Source organism: Callorhinus ursinus, unplaced genomic scaffold, assembly GCF_003265705.2.
Source record: "Callorhinus ursinus isolate GAN/ISIS: 27379988/994484 unplaced genomic scaffold, GSC_fseal_2.0 scaffold6, whole genome shotgun sequence".
In the NCBI taxonomy this organism is placed as follows: domain Eukaryota; kingdom Metazoa; phylum Chordata; class Mammalia; order Carnivora; family Otariidae; genus Callorhinus; species Callorhinus ursinus.
The window spans coordinates 48,318,332-48,340,357 of record NW_027397068.1 but is presented as its reverse complement, the minus strand read 5'-3'; the positions used below and the strand labels follow the sequence as shown (position 1 = coordinate 48,340,357).

The following is a 22,026-nucleotide window of genomic DNA, read 5'->3' as shown; positions in this document are numbered from 1 at the left end:
ACAATCTTTTTTAAAAGTGTTATGAGACAACAGAAAAATTAGAACACTGGATATTTGATGATATCAACAACAATTGATATTTTTAGATATATTAATGGTATTGTAATTTTGTTAAATATTTACATTTTTAGATACATCCTAAAAATATTTACAGATGAATGATATTAACTCTAGGATTTGCTTAGAAATCATCCAAAATCTGGGGAGAGAAGTTGGGGTGAATAGAGTATATTTTGTTAAGAAAAAACAATCCAAAACTTGAAAATAAGCAAAAGGAAGATTGATCACTAAACTTCATTTTAATGTCATGCTGGGGATTATCTAAAAAGCCCACCTATGGATTATCTAATTACTTAGAAGTATATACCTTTATCTGGCTTATTCCTTACCATTCATTTTATAACACAGTAACAGTAGCAGTTAATTGGTAGAAAAATAATAGCAACATAAGTGATTATTGTCTGATAGCAAAAAAATTGTCATGTAGAAATGCAAATCCTTTCTGTCCCACCAGAATTTACACTATTTATAACTTCATTCCAACATTCTTTCAGTTGTATGTATACTTAGTCTCTTTCATTCTCTTTGAGCCAGCTGGACAGTCCAGATGGTTATCTCATGAATGAGCTATTTACTCTTTGACATGTTCACATTACATTTCTATGAGAATCATGTTTTTATCTTTTTGAAAATTATGCTCTGTCAAGAGGAGACAAGACTGGCCATGAGTTGATAGCTGCTGAAGCTAGGTGCTGGACATATAGGGAAATCACTATACAATTTTCTCCTTTATATATGTTAGAAATGTATCATAAAGGTTATAAAATTCTAAATTTAAAATGTAAAGTGACGAGCCGGTTTCTTGCACAAAAATTATTCAAATGCCTTCAAACTATGGTCTGAAGATTTAATTTGAGCAAAAATCATGTAACATCTTTAAACAAAGTATTGAATCCTTAGAGAAAACATTTACATTTATTTTGAAAAATAAACTGAAATGATAAAATTAACTCCATCAAAGTACCCAGTTAGCAGTGGTGGTAAATATCAACACTGCTTATAACAATTACTGTTGTTTCTTTTTTTTTTAAGATTTTATTTATTTATTTGACAGAGAGAGACACAGCAAGAGAGGGAACACAAGCAGGGGGAGAGTGAAAGGGAGAAGCAGGCTTCCCACTGAGCAGAGAGCCTAACACAGGTCTCCATCCCAGGACCCCGGGATCATGACCCGAGCCGAAGGCAGACACTTAACGACTGAGCCACCCAGGCACCCCGCTTCTGTTATTGTGTGTGTTGGGAGGGGGCAGAAGCAGCCAATGAGAATAATTGATTTCAATTGGGAAAAATTAAACATAGTAAATTTTAAGATCTTAACAACTGAGCCACCCAGGCACCACAACAACTACTGTTGTTTCTATTAAATTTCAGCAATGTTGTGCATTGAATTCAGTGGGAAAATTTACCATATGACCTGAGAATCAGTCTTGACATAAAAAGTTAAATTATAAATTTGAGGTAGAAGGTGGGAAAATAGAGGGGTCAGAGGCAGTGAACTTAAATAAGCAAACAAGAAATTGCCTTCATGAATTTAGCAGAATTTTTAATGATGCAATATTAAATGTCAAACAATAATTATTTGAAAAATAAGTTACCATTTCAGACATTTATTCTTCCTTTTTGATAGCTCTTTTTAGTTGATTTTCAATTATATTTTGTAATAAAAACTGATTTGTCCATTAGCGTGAAATCTATTTTCTACTAAGAGATTACAGTTTTTAATGTTTCTACTGTAACATTTTCCTCCTATTCAAAAATTCAGAATTCAACCTAATCTCTTTTTTTGGTCTAGAAATATTAAAAGTATAAGTTAGTTACCTTTATTGGGTTTGGCATTATGAAAAAGGGGTTGATAACTTGAAGCAACTTTGTTGCTGTGTTTATGTGCATTTTTCATAAATTTCATTACATGTTCAGAGGGATGGGCAATTTTTAAAAATAATCTGCAGTACATCACTTGCAGTTGGAACCAGGAGCTGAATAACCTGTATCCTAATCTTGGCTCTGCATTAACTCTCTGAAGGTCCTTAATCAGTAATTTGACCACTCAGGACACAGTCGTTTCAGCAGTAACGTTGGTTTAACGGACTAATTGACGGGCCAGATAACCTCTTTCATCATGTTTTAACTTTAGCATCTGCCATCCAGTATCTCAAACCACAGATATTTCTAGCATAGTCGTTGGACTGGAGGAGACCTTGCGTTATTGGTGAATATGGAACTTTCCTCTTTCTCTTCTATAGTGTCTATGCTATGAGCTCCCTCTCTCTATAATGCATGAGCCACATTTCTTCCCACAGTAAACATGTTGTCTCTGACTTGTTTTAATTTATGCAGCCTGGGTCAGCCAGCTCTGGGGTCACTGAACACACAGAGGCGACTGGGTCAACCTCCTCTGCTTACCTTGGCAAACACTCCTGTAGTCAGCACAGCAGTCTTTCCTCTGCAGGCAGTCATCCGAACAAGAGCAAAGGCTGAACTCTAGTCTGGTTTCCCCACAACGGAATCTATTGCATGTCCATATTCGAGCTGTAAAATCACACAATTCAGTTCCCAACATTTAACATATACCCAAGTATCTAACAGCAAACGTAAATTCCAGACGTTTATCCCTGTATTATTGTAAGAGCCAACTCTTGGCTTCTCTGCATTAATAAATGAAAATACGTCATACAAACAAGGCGCAACCCATCACTTTTCTTCAGTTGGCATGAGTGGCAGAGAGAAATGCAGTTTTGTAAGTTGCAGCTCTGGTCTCCCTGGCAGGTACACCTCTGACTTTGGAGAAACTCTGAACACTGACTCTATTCCCACCCAAAATTAGGAGCTCCCAGCGGAGATGAACCACTAGTGATGGTTGCCACCCAAGAGCAGTTTCATTTAAGGACAGGCAGCAAGGAAGAGGCTGTGAAAGCAGAAGCAACAGGAACAAGGTCAGGTCTGTAAGAATGTAGGCGGCCAAGGCACCTCCCAGCTGAGGGTACAGAGTGCTAGGTGAGCCTCCCCCAAGCCTCTGCAGCTCTCCCAGGCTACGTGCTCAGTATAAGATCAGTGTAAATAAACAGGAGTGCTAAAACAGCACGAGGCTATCGCATCACTGCTTCCTAGTGCCATCTGCTAGGCATCAGTGTCTAAAATCAACATCAGCCCTGTGCGTAGACAAATGTGTTCGACAGGTGACTGCTGCATGCTTCTGTTGTGCATAGAGTTCTTCACTGTCCATTACTTATCACTTACTTAGGAAAGATTTGGGGAGATTAAGTAAAGGGAATACAGATCTTATCTACACTAAGTTATCCCCTCCCCCTTGCCCTTTTCAGAAAGTATAATGTAAGAAGCTCTACTATTCTAATCTTTACTCTTTGAACAGCTAGCCACCCCTGTACATACATGCGTTCACTGATGTCTTAAAAGATTAAACACTGAGAACTATCTCTTCTACACAGAGAACAGTGTTTCTCAGGTTGTGTTCTGTGGAGCACTGGCATCAGAATCACCAAGAATCACTAGCGTTCCAAGTAAGTCTCACACACCCTGAAATCTGAGAACCACTGCAAAGGAAACTCAGTAAGATGATGAACTTGAGCCATGGCAAAACTGTGTTGCAACGTTCGTATTCCTGGCAACATATACAGCGTTTCATCTACTGGACACCCTTATTCCTCAACCTCAATCAAATCAAGCGTGGACTCTGTGTTTAGTACTGCAAAGGGGGAAACGATAATCCTGTACACAAGGTGTTATGGGTTGAAGTGTCCCCTTAAAATGTTGGAGTGTTAGCCCCCCAATGCCATGAATGTGACTTTGCTTAGTAAAAGACCTTTGTAGATACTCAAGTTCAAATGAGGTCATTAGAGTGGTCCCTATCCAGTGCAACAGGTATTCTTATAAAAAGGGGAAATTTGGACGTGAACACACACACACACACACACACACACACACACACACACACACACACGGAAGACTATGAAGACACAAGAGAACTCTCCGTGAAGACAAAGGCAGAGTTTGGGGTTATGCTGCCAAAAGCCAACAACAGCCAATAACTTGTAACCCACCAGAAGCTAGGAGAAGGGCAAGGAATGGATCTCCCTCACAGCCCTTAGAAAGAATCAACCCTGATGAAACCTGCATCTTGGATTTCTAGCCTCTAGAACTGAGAAAATGAATTTCTATTGTTTAAGCCCCCCAGTTTCTAAGTTATGGCAGCCCTAGCAAACCAATACACAAGGTGTATAGTGAGCATTTGAACATGCGTTAATGACAGCACAACCAACATGCTATAATGAACTTATCCTCCGAATCCATACTTGATTGCACACAAGTGTCTTCAAAGTCCCAGCAGCAGTCGCCTCTGTGTTTGCATTCCGTATCACACCGACAACTCTCCAGTCCTCTGAATGAAGAATCGAAGCATTTCTTCCTGCAACTGCCTGTAGGAGTGGAGGAAATAAGGAAACCAGTGCTTAGAAGTTATCTGAGGGGCACCTGGGTGGCTCAGTCAGTCTGACTCTTGATTTCGGCTCAGGTCATGATCTCAGGGTCGTGAGATTGAGCCCATGTCAGGCTCTGCGCTCAGCAGGGAGTCTGCTTGAGATTCTCTCCCTCTCCCTCTCCCTCTGCTCCTCCTTCCTGTGCTCTCTCTCTTTCAAATAAATAAAATCTTTAAAAAAAAAGTTATCTGATGTCTTGGAGCTAGATGGTAGAAGCACACAGAAGAACAGACTAGGTCAGACAAACAGATATTTTTTTACTGGGCTGTATGAGTCATCAGTGCACAATGATAAATAGTAAGTGATTTTTCCCCAGGACTCCAGAGAGGTCCCAGACTCAAACACCAGGCACCATTAGGTAAATGTAGGAGGGACAGACAGAGGATAAATAAAGGGAAACTGGTTTAAAGTCTGAAGATGGAGCAGCAAGATCCACCCCACCTCCCACTGGATAGAAGGCTCATAATCTGGAAGAATTTAGGAAAAGTAGCTTTCATCACAGAGGCAGACATAAAAGTTAGCTATGATGAGAAAAGATGAACAAGCCACACTCACAACATGAACAAATGGTTACCAGACATTTGAGAATAGCAAGATAAAATCCAACATAAAAACGAAGACCAAAACAAATAAGAAAAGAAAAGAGGAAAAGAAAAACTTGATTGAAAAGGAAACAATGCAAGGAACAGAAGAGTTAAACACACACACACACATGCACAGCTAACAGTGAGAGCTTCAGAAAAGATATTGTATCCATGAAATAAGGAAGAAAGTTATAATTTCAAAAAGAGAAATAATGTTCAGGGTGCTCTTAGAAATAAAAACATGAAAGCAGTAATGAAAAATTCAGTAGAGGGGTGTGGTAGGCAGAATGATGGTTTCAGAGATTTCACACCCTAATCCCCAAGACTGAATATGCTATGCTGTTTTACACGGCAAAGAGATACTGCAGATATAATCAAGGCTACTACATAGTTAACCTTTAAAAAGGAAGGTAGTACCTAAAAGTGAAAACAGAGAAAGTAGAGATGATATTATTAAAGAAATCATATTATAAAATTTCCCAGAACTGAAAAGTATTAATTATTACATCAACATTTCCCAGGGCAAAACTCACACGAAGGGGTCAGCACAACAGGGACAAAGAGATCTTGAAAGTTCCCAGAAAAAGATCATGAGCAAGCTATCAAAGATCACAAGTCAGAATGGTATCAAATTTCTTAAAAGCAACACTGAAAGCCAAAAGACAGGAGAGCAATGTCTTCATATTTCTAGAGGAAAATTATGTTCATCTCAGAATTCAATATCTAGCCAAACTGTCAAGTGTTAGGTTAGGATGATGAAAATATCTTTTGATAGATAAGAACTCAAGTTGTATCTTTTATGTATCCTATTTTAAGAAGCTACTAAAGGATGTTCTTTAGCAAAATGAGGACGTGAAACAAAGAGATCCAAAAAATAATGAGATCCAACACAATGGAGGGTCTAGGGGAACACCAAACAAAGAGAGCAACCAACACAGATTGGAGCAGCAGGGCAGAGAAACAAAAGTTAAAATAAAAGATACCACTCTATAACTAAGTTTACATTGCCAAAAATGAGAGAGCCAGATAATGCCAAGGGTTGGTGGGGATGCATGGTAAAGGCAGAGTAGGCTGGGGCAGCCATTCCAGAAAGCTATCTGGGGCTACTCACCCAAGTTAAAATACAGACCCTAAGACCAAAGAATCCTATTCCTGGGTAGATGATGAAGCAATCTCACGCAGGTCCATAAGGGAACCTGCAGGATTTATGTGATGTAAAGGAACTAAAGTCAACTTGGGCATCCAGCACCAGGGGAGGGCATAGGTCAAACAGTATATTGCTATACATGCTAAAGAGTACTACGTAGTAAGTAGAGAGATGCCTAAGAATAGATGGATGCATAACAATTTAGGTTTTTTTTAGATATTTTTTAATTTATTTATTTGACAGAGAGAGACAGCGAGAGAGGGAACACGAGCAGGAGGAGTGGGAGAGGGAGAAGCAGGCTTCCCACTGAGCAGGGAGCCCAATGCGGGGCTCGATCCTAGGATCCTGGGATCATGACCTGAGGGGAAGGCAGATGCCGAACCGACTGAGCCACCCAGGCGCCCCGATTTAGATGGATCTTAAGAAATGTTCAGTAAAAAAGTAACCCAAAAAAGTTTATATACCATTTATACAAAGGGCCTTTACATTTTTATATTCACTTTCCTACTTTGAAACATTTTCTGCACATGGCTTCCAGGACACAACAAAGACCTGGCTTTCCTCCCACATCCCTGGCCAATTCTTCCTAGACTTCATCCGTGGTTTTTTCTCCCCCCTCATCTTCCCAATTTTTTAAGGTTAGTGTGTCCAGTCACATTGCTTTAAATCCACATATGAAGCTGATAACTGCCACATTGCATGTCCGTTTAGGACCTCCCTTCAAAAGCCAGCCTCATATATTCAACTACCTTCTGGCTTTTCCACTTGGACACCTAGTAGATATTTCAAACTTAACATGTCCAAAAACGACTTCCTGATTGTTCTCCCCAAACCAGCTTCTTCAACAGTGTTCCCCATCTCTACTGTGGAAATTCTGTATTTCCAGATGTTCATACCAAAAATCTTGAAGTCATTCGTGACTTCTCTCTTTCTCCATATCCACTTTGTGGATAAAATCTATCTATCACATCCAAAGATATCCAGGATCCAAACACTTCTCACCAGTTACAATGTCACCACCCTAGTTCAAGACATAGAGCTTGTGTGGATTATTGCAATAATTTCCTAATTGGTGTCTCCACATCTCCTGGTTTCACCCTGCCATTTATTCATAAGACAGCAGCCTAAGTGAGTGTGTGGAAAAGCAAACCATGTCTCAGGGCATGTCTCTTCTCTGCTCAAAACTCCAATCACTTCCCATCACTCTCAGGATGAAAGCCTACGGCCAGATTTGACTTGATAATCTCACTGATGTGGCTTCTCTTCTGTCCTTTGGTTGATCTCATTTTCTGACTACCCTCCCTCTTAGTTCCAGTTCACCAACCTTGTTATTCTTTTTTTTTTTTTTTTCAAACTTGTTATTCTTTAAATGAAGTTGCCAGGCATGTTCCTACCTCAGGCCTTTGCCCTTGTTCTTTCCTGTTGCCTGGAATGTTCTTCCCCCAAATAACCCTATTTCTCCCTCACTTCAGCTCTTTACAAAAGTCATTTCACATACATCCCCCATCCTACCCTAACTCCATATTTCATAATCCCCTTTTCAGGCTTACTTACCCCTTAGCACTTTCCTTATCATATTATATGTATTTGGCTTATTTATATTTTTAGTGTCTGTGTTCTATGCTAGACTATAAACTCTCTGAAGGATGTGTCTATTTTCTTCACCACTGTATTCCCAATAATTAGAATAGTACCTGGCACACAGTCAGGGCCCAATTGTCGAAGAGTAAGTAAAAAGCATGTGCGCATAAAAGAGTAAATTTATAAGAACACATTAAAAACTCAAACCGGAAAAATAGCTTAAAAACTCACACTAGAAAAAAACGTACTGTGCCTATGAAAAGTGGGTTGACTGGAGTGGAGAATGGTGAAAATGGTCTAGGACTGGGGATTAGGAATCAGCTGTGGAAGAATGCGGGGATGAATATTTTAAGGAGGCTAGCAAAGGAGGGGCTGGAGTTAAGTACCAATGCCCTGGGTGGGAAGGGGTGATGCCACATGAGGGCTGATAGACTGAGGTAAAAGGACAAGAATAAGGAACAATGACCCTGGGAAGCCAGCCAATAGGTGTACTAAAGTAAGGAAGGGCGAGAAAGAGCCAAAATAATCAGAGATTTTGTTCAGAGATTAGTATATGCCTCTTGCAATTAATTTACCTGATTTGAGGATAAGAGAACTAAGGAGTGGTGCATACCTGGGCAAACTAACATCAGAATAATACGACCAAAGTGGCCCACCTACATCTGTTAGGTCTAGGACTGGTACTGTAGTTCAGAAACACAACAGCCAAGTGACCCCCAAAAAGACAGTAATTTTCCAGGTAAGGTCTCTGCACTACATTTAAGAATGTGGCATCGCCTAGCCAAGAAATAGTGAGATTTCAGGGAGAGTACAGTACTAACAGGGCAGGAGGTCCTGGGAGGGAAGCAATCAAGACTTTTGAGACCAAGTTTATCGACAAGCAGATAGGAATGAGCAGAGTAGGGGCTGGGACAGGAGTCTTTAATCCAATTATCAAAGTCCTCTATGAAGGTGGGGCCAAATAAGAACATAGAAGAATGATGTGAATCTCAAGGGAGCAGGGAGTGAGGGCAAAAGGGTAAAATCCAGAAATGACAGTGGATAATGCTAACCACAGACGTGGGCTCCTAGTAAGTGCGGTGTGGGAGACGGAGAAACCTAGGATGAGAGTACTCCATGCAGGAGAGAGGGAGCTCCAGAGAAGAGACAAGTTTCAAAGGGTGAAGGTGAGGAGAAAGGAGAAATAAGGAACCGTGTTGCAAAAACACTGAGGGGTATACCTTGCCCTTCTTGTCGCCTGAGTCCAAGCCCCAGCCCCAATCCAAGTGACACAATCACCAACAAAGCAAGAAGAACCTATTATGAAAAAAGGAAAAGTGACCTTTACAATTTTTTAAAAAATGTAAAAAGGTACAAAGATACCTCCCTCCCTCTCTCAGTGAATATTAAAGGCACAGAGCACACCAGATCCAACAATGATAGAGGCATTTTTTTTTTTTTAATGCCTGAAAATAAGAAAGTTTTGGGAAGAAATTTAAAACACTATTTATTGCAGATCTTCAAATTCAAATACATCGGTCCTGGTTAGCTTAACCCAGATGGAGTTAAAGTATGAATGAAACCATGGGAGCCATTTACCTTTGCCCATTTCTCATTCTTAACTAGATACCTGTTTGGAGATCATTTATCTAAAAGCATTCCTCAACTGTGAAATCTTTAACTACTTCACTCCTAGGGAGCAGAGGTCCCTCCCTTTCCCCACCCAGCTCTGTCCTATGGAGGGGAATGAGGAATATCTAACACATATAAAAATATATTGTCCAAATAATTAACTGGCAAATAATCCACTTTGATCTACAGCTCAGACCGATGACGTGGAAGCTCTGTGATTAAGATTGTGTGTGTCATTCATTATCACTACTGCTGACCAGGCTCTTCAATGTAGTGGACTTTATGTGATACCTGGAATTAAACTGTGATATAGTTAAATTCTTCCCACTGACCTTCCCCCCTCTCCAGTAGGTCCAATTATAAATATGCTGGATAACAGACGTTGAATAATATGTAGCCATAAAATATGAATGCAACAGACCCATGAATTACTTAGGAATGTATTTTACAACACCAATTACCTTTGTTCTGACTTTAAAAAAAAATCACTTTTATAAAAAAAAAACCCACAACATCAAAATTGCTTAGATAATAAAGATCTACGTAGACATCGATTGTCTTCATTTCCATTCTGAAAATCAGCTGGAAAATTAACCTATCTAACTTTTACCATAGAAGTGGATTCAACTATTGGGAAAATATGTTAAAATACTGTAAAAACAATTTTTTATGAAGTCTGAAATTTAGCCCAAGTTTCAGTGACCTTCCAGCAGGTATGCATTCTGTGGAGAGAATGGAGGGGGAAAAGTGAACATAAACAGTTATTAAGTAGCATCACTAAGCACTTAGTCCCCCGTTATGATGCTCAAAAGCCACAGGTGACCAAGACTAGGAGCACAAAGTGGCAAAACATGGGGAAATAGTGCGATGGTAAACCTCATGCATCATAGATTTACATATTGGCCTATTTTGGTTTTATATCTTATCTTTGGTCCTTTTGCCATTCAAATTGGTTGGGAAAATAAACAGCAACTGGCTGTCCTTTGGATGCTCTCAAACTTTTCTCCTGTTAAATCTTACTGTTTCTTCTTGACTGTACTTTTTCCATATATTTTTTACTTCTTCCCTACATTGTTCTGTAAGTTCCTCAAGAAGAAGGTTCATTTTTAATCTCATATAATCATTTCCTCTAAATGTGTAGTAATTCTGAATAAGCTTTTTTTTCTTTAAAGATTTTATTTATTTATTTATTTGTCAGAGAGAGAGCGAGAACACAAGCAGGGGGAGCAGCAGAGGGAGAAGCAGGCTCCCCACTGAGCAAGGAACTCAATGCAGGACTCGATCCCAGGACCCTGGGATCATGACCTGAGCTGAAGGCAGACACTTAACAGACTGAGCCACCCAGGTATCCCCTGAATAAGCTTCTTGATATTGAGGTGCCTATGTATCTTAAACTATTTATGCTATCGACAAAGTGGAGAGGGGAGAGCTCTGGACTCCAAAAGCCTCTAAGAATCCAATATTTGGCTTCAGATGGCTGAATAAAGAGTGCTAGAAACACAGTCAATACATGTAAAGTTTTTTAAATGAAACTTTTTTTAAATTTGGAAACAGGGTACTTTTGAAACTATGATTTTGAAAGATTGAGGTTCTATTATACATACTAGTAAACCATTAGAAGGATAAGGAAGGAAAATAAATGATGTACAAAATTTTGCTTCCAAGGTTTATAATTTCTTGAATTTATAAGATGGGATAAATATAATAAAATGGCATAGAAGCTAATACTCCAAAATTCCCAGAAGGATAATGAATAAATAGAATATCTTGACAGTTTACTTTGTTATAGTTACTGGGCTCAATGCTTACACACATTGTTTCATTTACTTCTAGAAACAATGCTTGAGTCACAGAATGGTGGTGACATTAACCAAAGTAGGGAATTAAGGAGAAAATTGCAGTTATTTCTCACACTGTTAGGTGTGAGAAATTAATCAGTTGGTTTTGCCTTGAGACACTGGATGAGGAGCCAGCAAGAAGGCATTTGAAATTGTATGACAGAAACTCAGCAAGAAGTCGTGCCTACTGGCTTGCTTGAAATTCTTTTTTTTTTTTTTTTTTTTAGATTTTATTTATTTATTTGACACACAGAGAGAGAGAGAGACAGTGAGAGAGGGAACACAAGCAGGGGGAGTGGGAGAGGGAGAAGCAGGCTTCCCGCGGAGCAGGGAGCCCGATGTGGGGCTGGATCCCAGGACCCTGGGATCATGACCTGAGCTGAAGGCAGATACTTAATGACTGAGCCACCCAGGCGCCCCTTGCTCGAAATTCTTGGTTGAGAATGTGACTTTTAAAATCATGATAAGATGAGATCGCCTACAGAAAAGATCTTTAAAAACAGGTTTCAGTGGAACACTATGTACAATATGCAATGAGAAGAAAGATAAATCAGCCAAGAATGTAGATAAAGAGAAACGTCATAAAAATGGGGGCTATCAATGCCATCATGGAAGCAAGAGGAGAGAATAATTCAAGATGAGAAAATAATAATAATATGCGGTAATAGTATTGTTATGGAGATGCAGCCGGACAAGGACAGAGAAGGACTGACTTTCGGGAGATGATTTCAAGACAGTGAAAACAAACAGAACAGAGAATGGTTGGATGGTGAGAAAACCAAGGTAGTGGATGGACCTCCCTTTTCCCCAAAAGTTTGAGTAATAAAATCAAGGAAAGTCTTTTTTTTTCCTTTCCTTTTTATTCTTTTCAACAGGGAAGATCTTATCATATAATAAAAGCAAAGAGGAACTAAACAAAAGAGACCATCGTTAGGAGTAAAGTAAAGTAAGATAAAAGCAATAGTCCAGCAAAGAATAGAAGATACGGTGAATTTTAATTGCTCACTCTCTGGTCTTAAAGATATTCACGCAGTATAAAATGGTGACTTGGGGGGTGGTTATGATCATGCTAGAATCGATGCTGCATAGGTGTTTCACCACAGATCCCCACTTTTTAGGTTGATCAAATATTAATTTGTAGTTACTCACATTTCTTAGGCAAAATATGATTAAAAAACATTAACTTGGCATTGCAGTTGTCAGAAGGGATAAAACTGAATACAACCACTTAAAAACCTTACACTTAAATAACAACACAAATATAAATGGGGATTTATACACTTAACATTGTCATAAAGCTACAAAGACTAAAATTAAAAATTGTACTTACAATACAAATTATTTTATATTTCTTAACACTGTTCCTCTTAACAGGTTCTTCCACTGATAAAGCCAATGTAGACTCCATTAGCTGTATAAACCTGTTTTACTAGAAGACAGTAGTACTCCTTCCTTTTTCAAGTCCAGCAAAGAGAAACTGAATGAGTTACATGGCTGTGACTAACTTTTAAGTGTTTGGGAAGATTATAGCTCTTTAGTGATTGGACAATGAAAAGAGTGAGGAAGAAATGTTGTAATAACAATGGTGTCGAGAGATGAAAGTCCTTTTCTGGGACATTGTAGACAAATAGTAAATACTAACCAAACCTACGTAACAAGAATAATACAATAATCAAATTTTAATACAATCTATTTGTTTTCTTCAAAAATAACCCAAAACAAAAAGCCTTGTTAGGGAAATTCCAGGACATTTCTCTATTTGTATAAACTTCATAGCACAGCTGAAAACCAACATATTAAAAATGTGTGTTAGGGACGCCTGGGTGGCTCAGTCAGTTAAGCGTTGCCTTCAGCTCAGGTCATGATTCCAGGGTCCTGGGATGGAGCCCCTGCATGGGGCTCCCCGTTCAGTGGGGAGTCTGCTTCTGCCTCTCCCTCTGCCCCATCCCCCAGCTCATGCTCTCTCTTGCTTTGCTTTCTACCTCTCAAATAAGTAAATAAAATCTTTAAAAAAAAAAAACATATTTGGATACCTTTGGCACACAGTTCTCTGCACTAGATAAACTTAAAAACACCCAGAGTAGTTTTTTAATTTTAATTTTAATTTTTGAAATTCTGAGGCCCAGGCTCCACTTCAACCGAATTAGAATCTTCTGGATTTGGGGTTAAATTTTCCCTCCAAGCCATTTTATATGTAGCCAAGGTCAGTGTAAACACCTTGCTTTGAGTAGTGCATGCACTTTTGAATTCTCTTCTGCAAACATTTACTCTGGATTCTACTTAAACTTGCCAATTTTACAGATAAGACTAGAGGACCTCTAGAGCTTGACTACTTGCCCAAGATCACCTTGGGTAGCAGTGTCTCAGAAGTGAGATTCTGCCTGGTCTTGAGACTCCTGATTCTGGGGGTACTGCTCTTATCATTGCTGTTGTGGTAAACGGAGAGTCAGAAAGAAAAATCAAGTCTACATCACAACTGGCATCAAAATTATGAGATTCCTAGGAATTAAGGCTTTTATCTAGTCATCTGACATATAGCTTCAATTTTTCTATTTGCTCTTATGACAATCTACCCAGCCTGCCTTGACTCTCATTAACAGTTCTGCTTTTACCTTCCTTTTTATGATGGTAGTTTTGTGTGTCAATTTGGCTAAGCTTTGATATCCAGTTATTTAATCAAAATCCAATCTAGGGTGTTGCCACAATGGCACTTTGTAAATGTGGTAACATCTACAATCAATTGACTTTTTAAATAAAGGGAGTCTCATCCGATCAGTTTAAGGCTAAAAGAACAAGAAATTTTGCCTCAAGAATCTAGGGTGTTGCCACAATGGTATTTTGTAAACGTGGTAACATCTACAATCAATTGACTTTTAAATAAAGGGGAACACCCTCAGTAATGTTGGTGGGTTTCATCCAAACAGTTGAAGGCTAAAAGAACAAGAAATTTTGCCTCCAGACTATACCTTGGCCCGTGTTTCCAGCCTGTCAGCTTGCCCTGCCTTGTGGATTTCAGATTTGCCAGCTCCAATAATCAAGTGAGTCAATTCCTTTCTCTCTCCCTCTCCCTCCCTGCACCTTCACCTTGTTCTGTTCCTCTGTAGGACCTTGACTGATACATCCTTTGAACATCTTCTCACGTTTTTCCCTCTTTTTAAGATTTTGCCCTATTTTAACCTCTCCTTATTTGGACCTCCAGAATCTGTTATCTTGGTTTCTGTCTTGTTTATTTTTTTTAAAGATTTTATTTATTTAGGGATACCTGGGTGGCTTAGTTCGTTAAGTATCTACCTTGGGCTCAGGTCATGATCCCAGGGTCCTGGGATTGAATCCTGCATCAGGTTCCTTGCTCAGTGGGGAGCCTGCTTCTCTCTCTGCCTTCAGCTCCCTCTGTTTGTGCTCTCTCTCTTTCTCTCTGACAAATAAATAAAGAAAATCTCTAAAAAAATATTTTATTTATTTATTTCAGAGAGAGAGGGAAGGCGCACACATGTGCAGGAGTGGGGGCGGGATGTAGAGGGTGAGGGGAGAAGCAGACTCCCTGATGAGTGGTCTCAATCCCAGGACCCTGAGATCATGACCTGAGCCTAAAGCAGCCACTTAACCAACTGAGCCACCCAAGCATCCCTCTGTCTTCCTGATTTTTAACTCTTTGTCTTGATATTTTCTATAATAATTTGTATACCTTGAACTCCAGAATGCTTACCTGGTACTGATTCCCCAGTTGGCATCAGATGCTGCTTCCTGGTACTCTCCATGATGTCACTTGATTCTATAACAGCTTTGTTCACCAGAATATCACTGATTCTGGCTCCGTACTTTTATTATTGTCATGAGCACGCTATGAAGGCGCACCCACGAGTTGTGTCTTTCCATGATGTCAGCTTTATTGAATCATAAAGCAAAGTCAAATCACAATGATAAAGCAGGTTCAGGATTCCAAACTGAATGACAATTCACCATGTGATTAAACTTGGCTTCTTCACACAGCACACGAAGCAGGACGGAAGACAAGCCACACAACAAAGAAGATAACAGAAGGGTGCAGGAAGTGAACGAACCAAACCCCAAGTCAGTCTGTGGGCACGCAGTTGAGATAAGGTTTCGGTCCGATCCGGGTCAGCTCTCAGAACTGACTGCTTATGATGTTCAAGCAGGTAAGGCTCTCGGTTCTGTTCGGAAATCAATCGGGCAGATCATTCGGTGGCAGTTGCCTTTTTTAAGGGTTCAGACGTAGAGGGGTCATGCTGTAGAGTCTGACAGTTTGCTCCAAATCCTCCCATTTTTAAAGGGATTTAATCAGTTTTGGGTCTCTGCAGACCTCCTCTGGTTCTGCTCATTATCAGTGTCAACTGACTTGGTCTGGGTGATAGATATCTCCTAGCTGCAGTACCTTACCTGCTAACGTCATTGCTTGACGCAGTCTCCTGCTTGACCTGAGGGACTCCATTTTGCTCTCTATAATTATGTAATTCATTGCCTCCCCCCACTGCCAAAACACCCTTCCTCTCTTCTTCCACCCTCATCCTCCACCCTCTTTCAACCCTGAGAACACAAACACACTAGATAAGAAAGTCAGGAGGCCTCTGATACAATCTTGTCTCTCTCACAAGTTAATTGACTCTTGACATCAAATTATTCATTTTTAAGGTGATCTCAGCTTATCTCTAAATTACTAAATTAATGGAAAATAGCTTAGTCCTTCAGGTCCTGAGGTAAGTAAACCTCAGGGGATCTACCTGGGGCACACACACACACAGTTATGGTAGAGATGTTAGCATTGTCTGGTGTCTAGTCATATTTTCTACTATAGCAATTCCCCTAAATGAGCCCTAAACCCCAACCTCTTTTGAGTGTCTCAAGTCTTAGAAACTTTTTTTTTAAGATTTTATTTATTTATTTGACAGAGAGAGACACAGCGAGAGAGGGAACACAAGCAGGGGGAGAGGGAGAAGCAGGCTTCCCGCGGAGCAGGGAGCCCGATGCGGGGCTCGATCCCAGGACCGTGGGATCATGACCTGAGCCGAAGGCAGACGCTTAACGACTGAGCCACCCAGGTGCCCCTCAAGTCTTAAGAAACTTATTCCTAGCAGTTCACCTGAGCACTGGACTCTGGCCAAATCCACACCCTCTATGCAACTTAGACTTTGGAATAAACTGTCTGGACACCCTGATATGATCCTATAATCTCTCAGTTACTTGAACCTTGGAAGCCGTGCTATGCTTTTCCCCTTTAAACTTTATTTAAAAAAAAAAAAAGATTTTATTTATTTATTTGACAGAGAGAGACAGAGGTAGAGACAGGGGGCACAAGCAGGATGAGCGGGAGAGGGAGAAGCAGGCTCTCCGCTGAGCAGGGAGCCCAATGTGGGGCTCCATCCCAGGATCCTGGGATCATCATGACCTGAGCCGAAGGCAGGTGCTTAACCAACTGAGCCACCCAGGTGCCCCATCCTTTAAACTTTAGAATAATCTGCACCGGGTGCCTGGGTGGCTCAGTTGGTTAAGCGACTGCCTTCGGCTCAGGTCATGATCCTGGAGTCCCAGGATTGAGTCCTGCATCGGGCTTCCTGCTCAGCAGGGAGTCTGCTTCTCCCTCTGACCCTCCCCCCTCTCGTGTGCTCTTTCTCTCTCTCAAACAAATAAATAAAATCTTTAAAAAAAAATAATCTGCACCTTCTGGGTTCTGAAAGCTCCACTTTGCATATTGTAATGCTTAATGGCCTAGAACATTTGCGCTCTGATGGGCAGCTACCATTATATCTCCCACCAGTCATAAATATTTCTCACACTCTACAAGGTCATCATGAATTCTGAGAGCTTTTCTAAAATTACAGAAAAACTACTTGCTGCTCTCTTGGGAAAGCCCCAGGGACTGCCACCATCAACTTCCTTAAGTAACAGAAACCTGCCCTTTCTGGTTCCGCAAACTAGAGCTTGCATGGCAGCTGGACAAGTGAGACTGGGAAGGTCCAGAGGAACTAGATACACTGAGGGAGGTAGTGGAGGTGAGGCAGATACTAGGCTTAGGTCCAGCAGCAGGAAGGAGTCTTTCAAGGTTGAGAGACCTCAGATAACATAATAACAAAGGAGCAAATGGCCAAATTCAAAGACGGCCTGTCATAGGGAAAAGGCAGAAAAACATACAGAGATATTAATGAGCATGCCTAGCAAGCAGAAAGCTACCCTGATGGGCAGTTAGTATAGGAAGGGCAGATGCTAGTCCTTGGCAAGTGAAGATCCAATACCGGACCTGATGCTAGGACTAGCAGTCCTGGTGGGACTTGTGTTAGCAATGCTGAACTAGGGCTGAGAGGCAACGTTTTACATGAAGGTCAAGGCAAAAGCTCAGCATGGGCTATAGGACCCAAGTTCTTGAAACTGAAATATAAGTAAAGTGGCTGGGTTACTACACATCCAAACAATGATGATGATAAGGTAGAATCAATGCCCGTAGATTGATATCAATATTTTGCAGTACCTATGTGTGTGAAAAGACATTTTCCAAGATGAAATACATAAAATCTCATTGCCAGTCAATACAGTTGAACATTTATGATCAACTTGGAGAGAGAGAACAGGCATTTTGAACCTCAGTTAAACAAAAATTTTCTCCCAACCGTGGAGGGGGAAAAAAAGAGTTCCATACTTCTTATCAGGAAACACTTATTACCAAAAACAGACATACACACAAACAAAAAACTCTATTACTATTTTTTTTAATTTTATCAATAAAAATTTGCAAAAATTTATTTCTTAACTTATTTAAATACACACACATCTCTGATTTTATACATATAACTACATAATATCTTTAGTTTTGCTTCTTGGCCCACAAAGCTTAAAGTACTAACTGGCCGTTTGTAACATTGCTAATCCCTAATCTACCCCTAATTTCTTCCAACTTTCAAAGGCTGCCACTAATGTATTTGACCAGAGAAACTTGCGCCAGTTTGTCACTTGAAGCACCAATTACTACCTCTTATGATTCAGAAGTCAGAAACCTGATCTGATACTTCCTATAGCATTGCAATTCTTTTCTACTAAACAATCAACATTTCTAAGGTTGTCTCTCGGTCCTGGAGCACTGTTTCTCTTACTTTGCCTGAAGGGCAGAAATAAGCCCTAGTAATGTTAGAATTTTAAGACTCTTTCTTATTTGTTTCAAAACTCAGAAATAATTTTAATGCCAAAAATTTTCCAAGCTTTAGTAGGCTCTTCTTGTTTTCACTGTTCTCAAGTGGACCTCATTTATGACTGAAATTCTAGAGACAGCTCCAGAAAGACATCTTACAACCAGGGTGTTACCATGCTACCTGAGTTCTCGAAGGCTCTTCAAGGTCCATGAAAGTATAGGCTGTGGGTTCATTCTACTTCCCTGAAACCTGGCAGGAACTGGATTATTTCCCAAAACTCGGGAATCTCTCTAGCATGTCAGCTCCATGTGGACAGGAACAAGGTCAGTTTTGGCCCACCATTTGGTCCAGTATCTATCACAAAGGCCAGCACCTAGAAGACATTCAATAGACACTTGTTGAATTAATTAATGGTTTCAAAAATAATCTGAGAGTTCTAAGCCCACCCTCATAAATGTCTAGTAAACCAAATTATAATAAATTATAACTTTATTAGATATAACTTTGGATGTGATCCAAATCTTTTCCTACATCCAGCATTTCAGAAATAGGTATCATTTCAAAGGTAAGACTCACGCACGAAACAAAGGCACTTTATTTGGATGCTTTCATTCACTTCAGAGTAACAAATAACAACTGAGCACCACCAAGCCCCAGATTTTATGCCAGGTGATGCAAAAATGTTTAGTATCTACTCTAAAGAGCTTCAGTCTGGTAGAAGAGACATTTTTAACCATAATACAGTGTGGTATGTGCTATGCCAGTGGTATTAATGAAGTGCTAGGGGAATAGAGGAGGAAATAATTAAACTGTTATAAGAGAATTCAGAAAGGTAACAACATGAGTTTGCTAGGGCTGCCATGACAAAATACACTAGACTGGGTGGCTTAAACAACAGAAATTTACTTTTTCACAATTATGGAAGCTGGAAGTCCAAGATCGAGGTGATGCAGGGTTGGCTTCTCCTAAGGCCTCTCTCCCTGACTTGCAGATGGCCACCTTCTCCCTGTGACTTCCCATGGTTGGCTCTCTGTGCATGCACCTGTCTGGTGCCTCTGTCTGTGTCCCAATTTTCTCTTCTTATAAAGGACACTAGCCATATTGATTAGGGCCTACCCTAATGACCTCATATTAACTTAATTACCTTTTTAAAGACTCTATATCCAAATACAGTCATGTTCTGCAGTAGTAGGACTTCACCATATGAATTTTAGGGAAACAAATAATTCTATAACATAAGAGGTAACATTTCTAATACGCATTATGTAACTTAAAATGTAACTCAAGCACTATTGCTGAGTAGTGGGATCACGAGTCCCATCACCCATGCCAATTATGTTTAGAGCACAGTCTTTGCCAAAGTTTCATGCATTTGCACATATAGACTTCAAGGGAAGGTCAGTGAGCCACTTGAAATTATGTACAACCTTGATTTTGTGAATATGTGTATATATATGCATATGGGTATATATGTATTTGTTTTCTTTATAGCTTACATCAGGGAAAGAGCTAAACCTTCTAAAAAACAACACTTTATTTTTTTTAAGTTTTTATTTATTTATTTGTCAGAGAGAGAGAGAGCATAAGCAGGGTGAGCGGCAGGCAGAGGAAGAAGCAGTCTCCCCGTGGAGCAGGGAGCCCGATGCGGGGCTCGATCCCAGGACCCTGGGATCATGATCTGAGCTGAAGGCAGACGCTTAACAGGCTGGGCCGCCCAAGTGTCCCAAAAAAACAAGTTTGAAGGATATAAAGGGACCAATATGGCATGAGAAATGAGACAAATCCAAATTGAGGGACATTCTGCCAAACAACTTAATGTGGAACCTTTCAAAAATGTCAATTTGACGAAGTGGGGACAGAAGGGATAACAGAACTATAATCTGAAACGAGAAACTTAACAACTAAATGCAATGCAAGATCCCTGATTGGATCCTGGAAGAAGAAAATGGAGTAAAAATGGAAGAAAACATGAGAATTGAAGGACACTACGGAGACAAGCGAGGAAATGTGAGTATGGGTGCATTCCAGATAACAGTAGTGAGTAACAGTAGTGAACTGATGTTTAATTTCCTTTAGTGGGATAAGTGTATTGTGGTTAGGAAAGTCGGGTCCTAGGTGCACTGACTTACAGAAGGCACACGGTGAAATATTTCAGAGTGAAGTTATGATGTCTGTGAATAATTCTCAGATATTTCACAGAGACAGAATTAGATTGGAAGAGGGACAGAGAAAAGGGAGACAGAGAGGAAAAGACAAAGAAATAGTAAATGTGGTGAAATGTTTAAAGTATGTGTGTTGATTGTAAAATTCTTGCAATTTTTCTCTAGGCTTTAAATTTTTCAAAATAGTTTGGGGAAAAGAAATAGTCTTTTGAGAAAGCAAATGGGGGATGTGCTCTCCTCCATCCCCCAAACAGGGGAGTAAACTGAGGAAGAAGAAGGCATGAAGCTGAGCACACAGATGTTACATAGGAGAGGGCAAAAGAGAATCACCAGGACTCTATCCCTGGACAGTAACCTTGAGGCAGGTGTAGACAGCAGGCAATCTAGACAGGCAGAGGATCCAAGAGGGATGTCCCCAAGAGGAAGATAAGTTAGTGAATACTTTATGTGCCTCGTTCCTGAGAGGGGACTTACATCTCTGACAGAGGTTTCTGGATGGATTAGTAATAGGCACATCCAAAACTGAGCAAAGAAAAAAAAATAAGACAATTATTTTTTTTAAAGATTTTATTTATTTAATTAGATTTTATTTATTTATTTGACAGAGAGAGACACAGCGAGAGAGGGAACACAAGCAGGGGGAGTGGGAGAAGGAGACGCAGACTCCCCGCTGAGCCCGGAGCCCGATGTGGGACTCGATCCCAGGACCCTGGGACTATGACCTGAGCCGAAGGCAGAAGCTTAACAGACTGAGCCACCCAGGTGTCCCTATTTATTTATTTGAGAGAGAGAAAGAGAGAGTGCACAGAGGGAGAGGGAGAAGCAGACTCCCCGCTGAGCAGGGAGCCCGATGCGGGGCTCCCTCCCAGGACCCCGGGATCATGACCTGAGCTGAAGGCAGACGCTTGACCACTTAACCAACTTACAGGCACCCCTGTAAGACAATTATTAACTCCCAAAACAAAACAAAAAGTGGTACAGAAAAGGGAAATGTAATCACAATGCACTGTGTTGCTAAATTGTAAATAATAGTTACAGAGTCAGAATGGTATGAACGGTCTGTAATTATTTACTTAACAAATTCTGATACATGAGTAGGTTGGAGAAGGAGGAAATGTGAAGCATTTCAGGGAACACTACATACTCCTCTTTCATGGTAAGAAGTTGAAATATAGTATCTAAAACTGAAATAGCAAAAAATAGTAGAATAAAGCATGTTATTTAGAAAAAGAATTGAAAGTGGCTAGCTTCTGGGAAATGAGAGGTGGGGAGAAGTTTGGTTGAAAACTGTTATTTTTTTAATATGAGCTTTGGAAACCTATTCATCTTTTTTAATATTTACATATAGTGCTTTGAAAAATTATAACAGCAAAAAGGAGTAAATTATTATCAATAGTATTATCAATTGATTTCA

General features: G+C 40.0%; 1 protein-coding gene across 1 annotated transcript in view; it reads right to left on the bottom strand.

Annotated features, from left to right (window-relative positions):
- ENPP3 (ectonucleotide pyrophosphatase/phosphodiesterase 3) overlaps positions 1-12,780 on the bottom strand; it is a 65,413-nt gene extending 52,633 nt beyond the window's left edge. Inside the window, exons 1-4 of the mRNA XM_025860953.2 lie at positions 12,645-12,780; positions 9,086-9,161; positions 4,371-4,493; positions 2,464-2,589 (exon numbers count right to left, since the gene is read on the bottom strand). Coding sequence (XP_025716738.1) covers positions 2,464-2,589; positions 4,371-4,493; positions 9,086-9,161; positions 12,645-12,722 — 403 coding nt within the window. The 5' untranslated portion in view covers positions 12,723-12,780. The remainder of the gene's footprint in view (positions 1-2,463; positions 2,590-4,370; positions 4,494-9,085; positions 9,162-12,644) is intronic.
- Between the last annotated feature and the right edge of the window lie 9,246 nt (positions 12,781-22,026).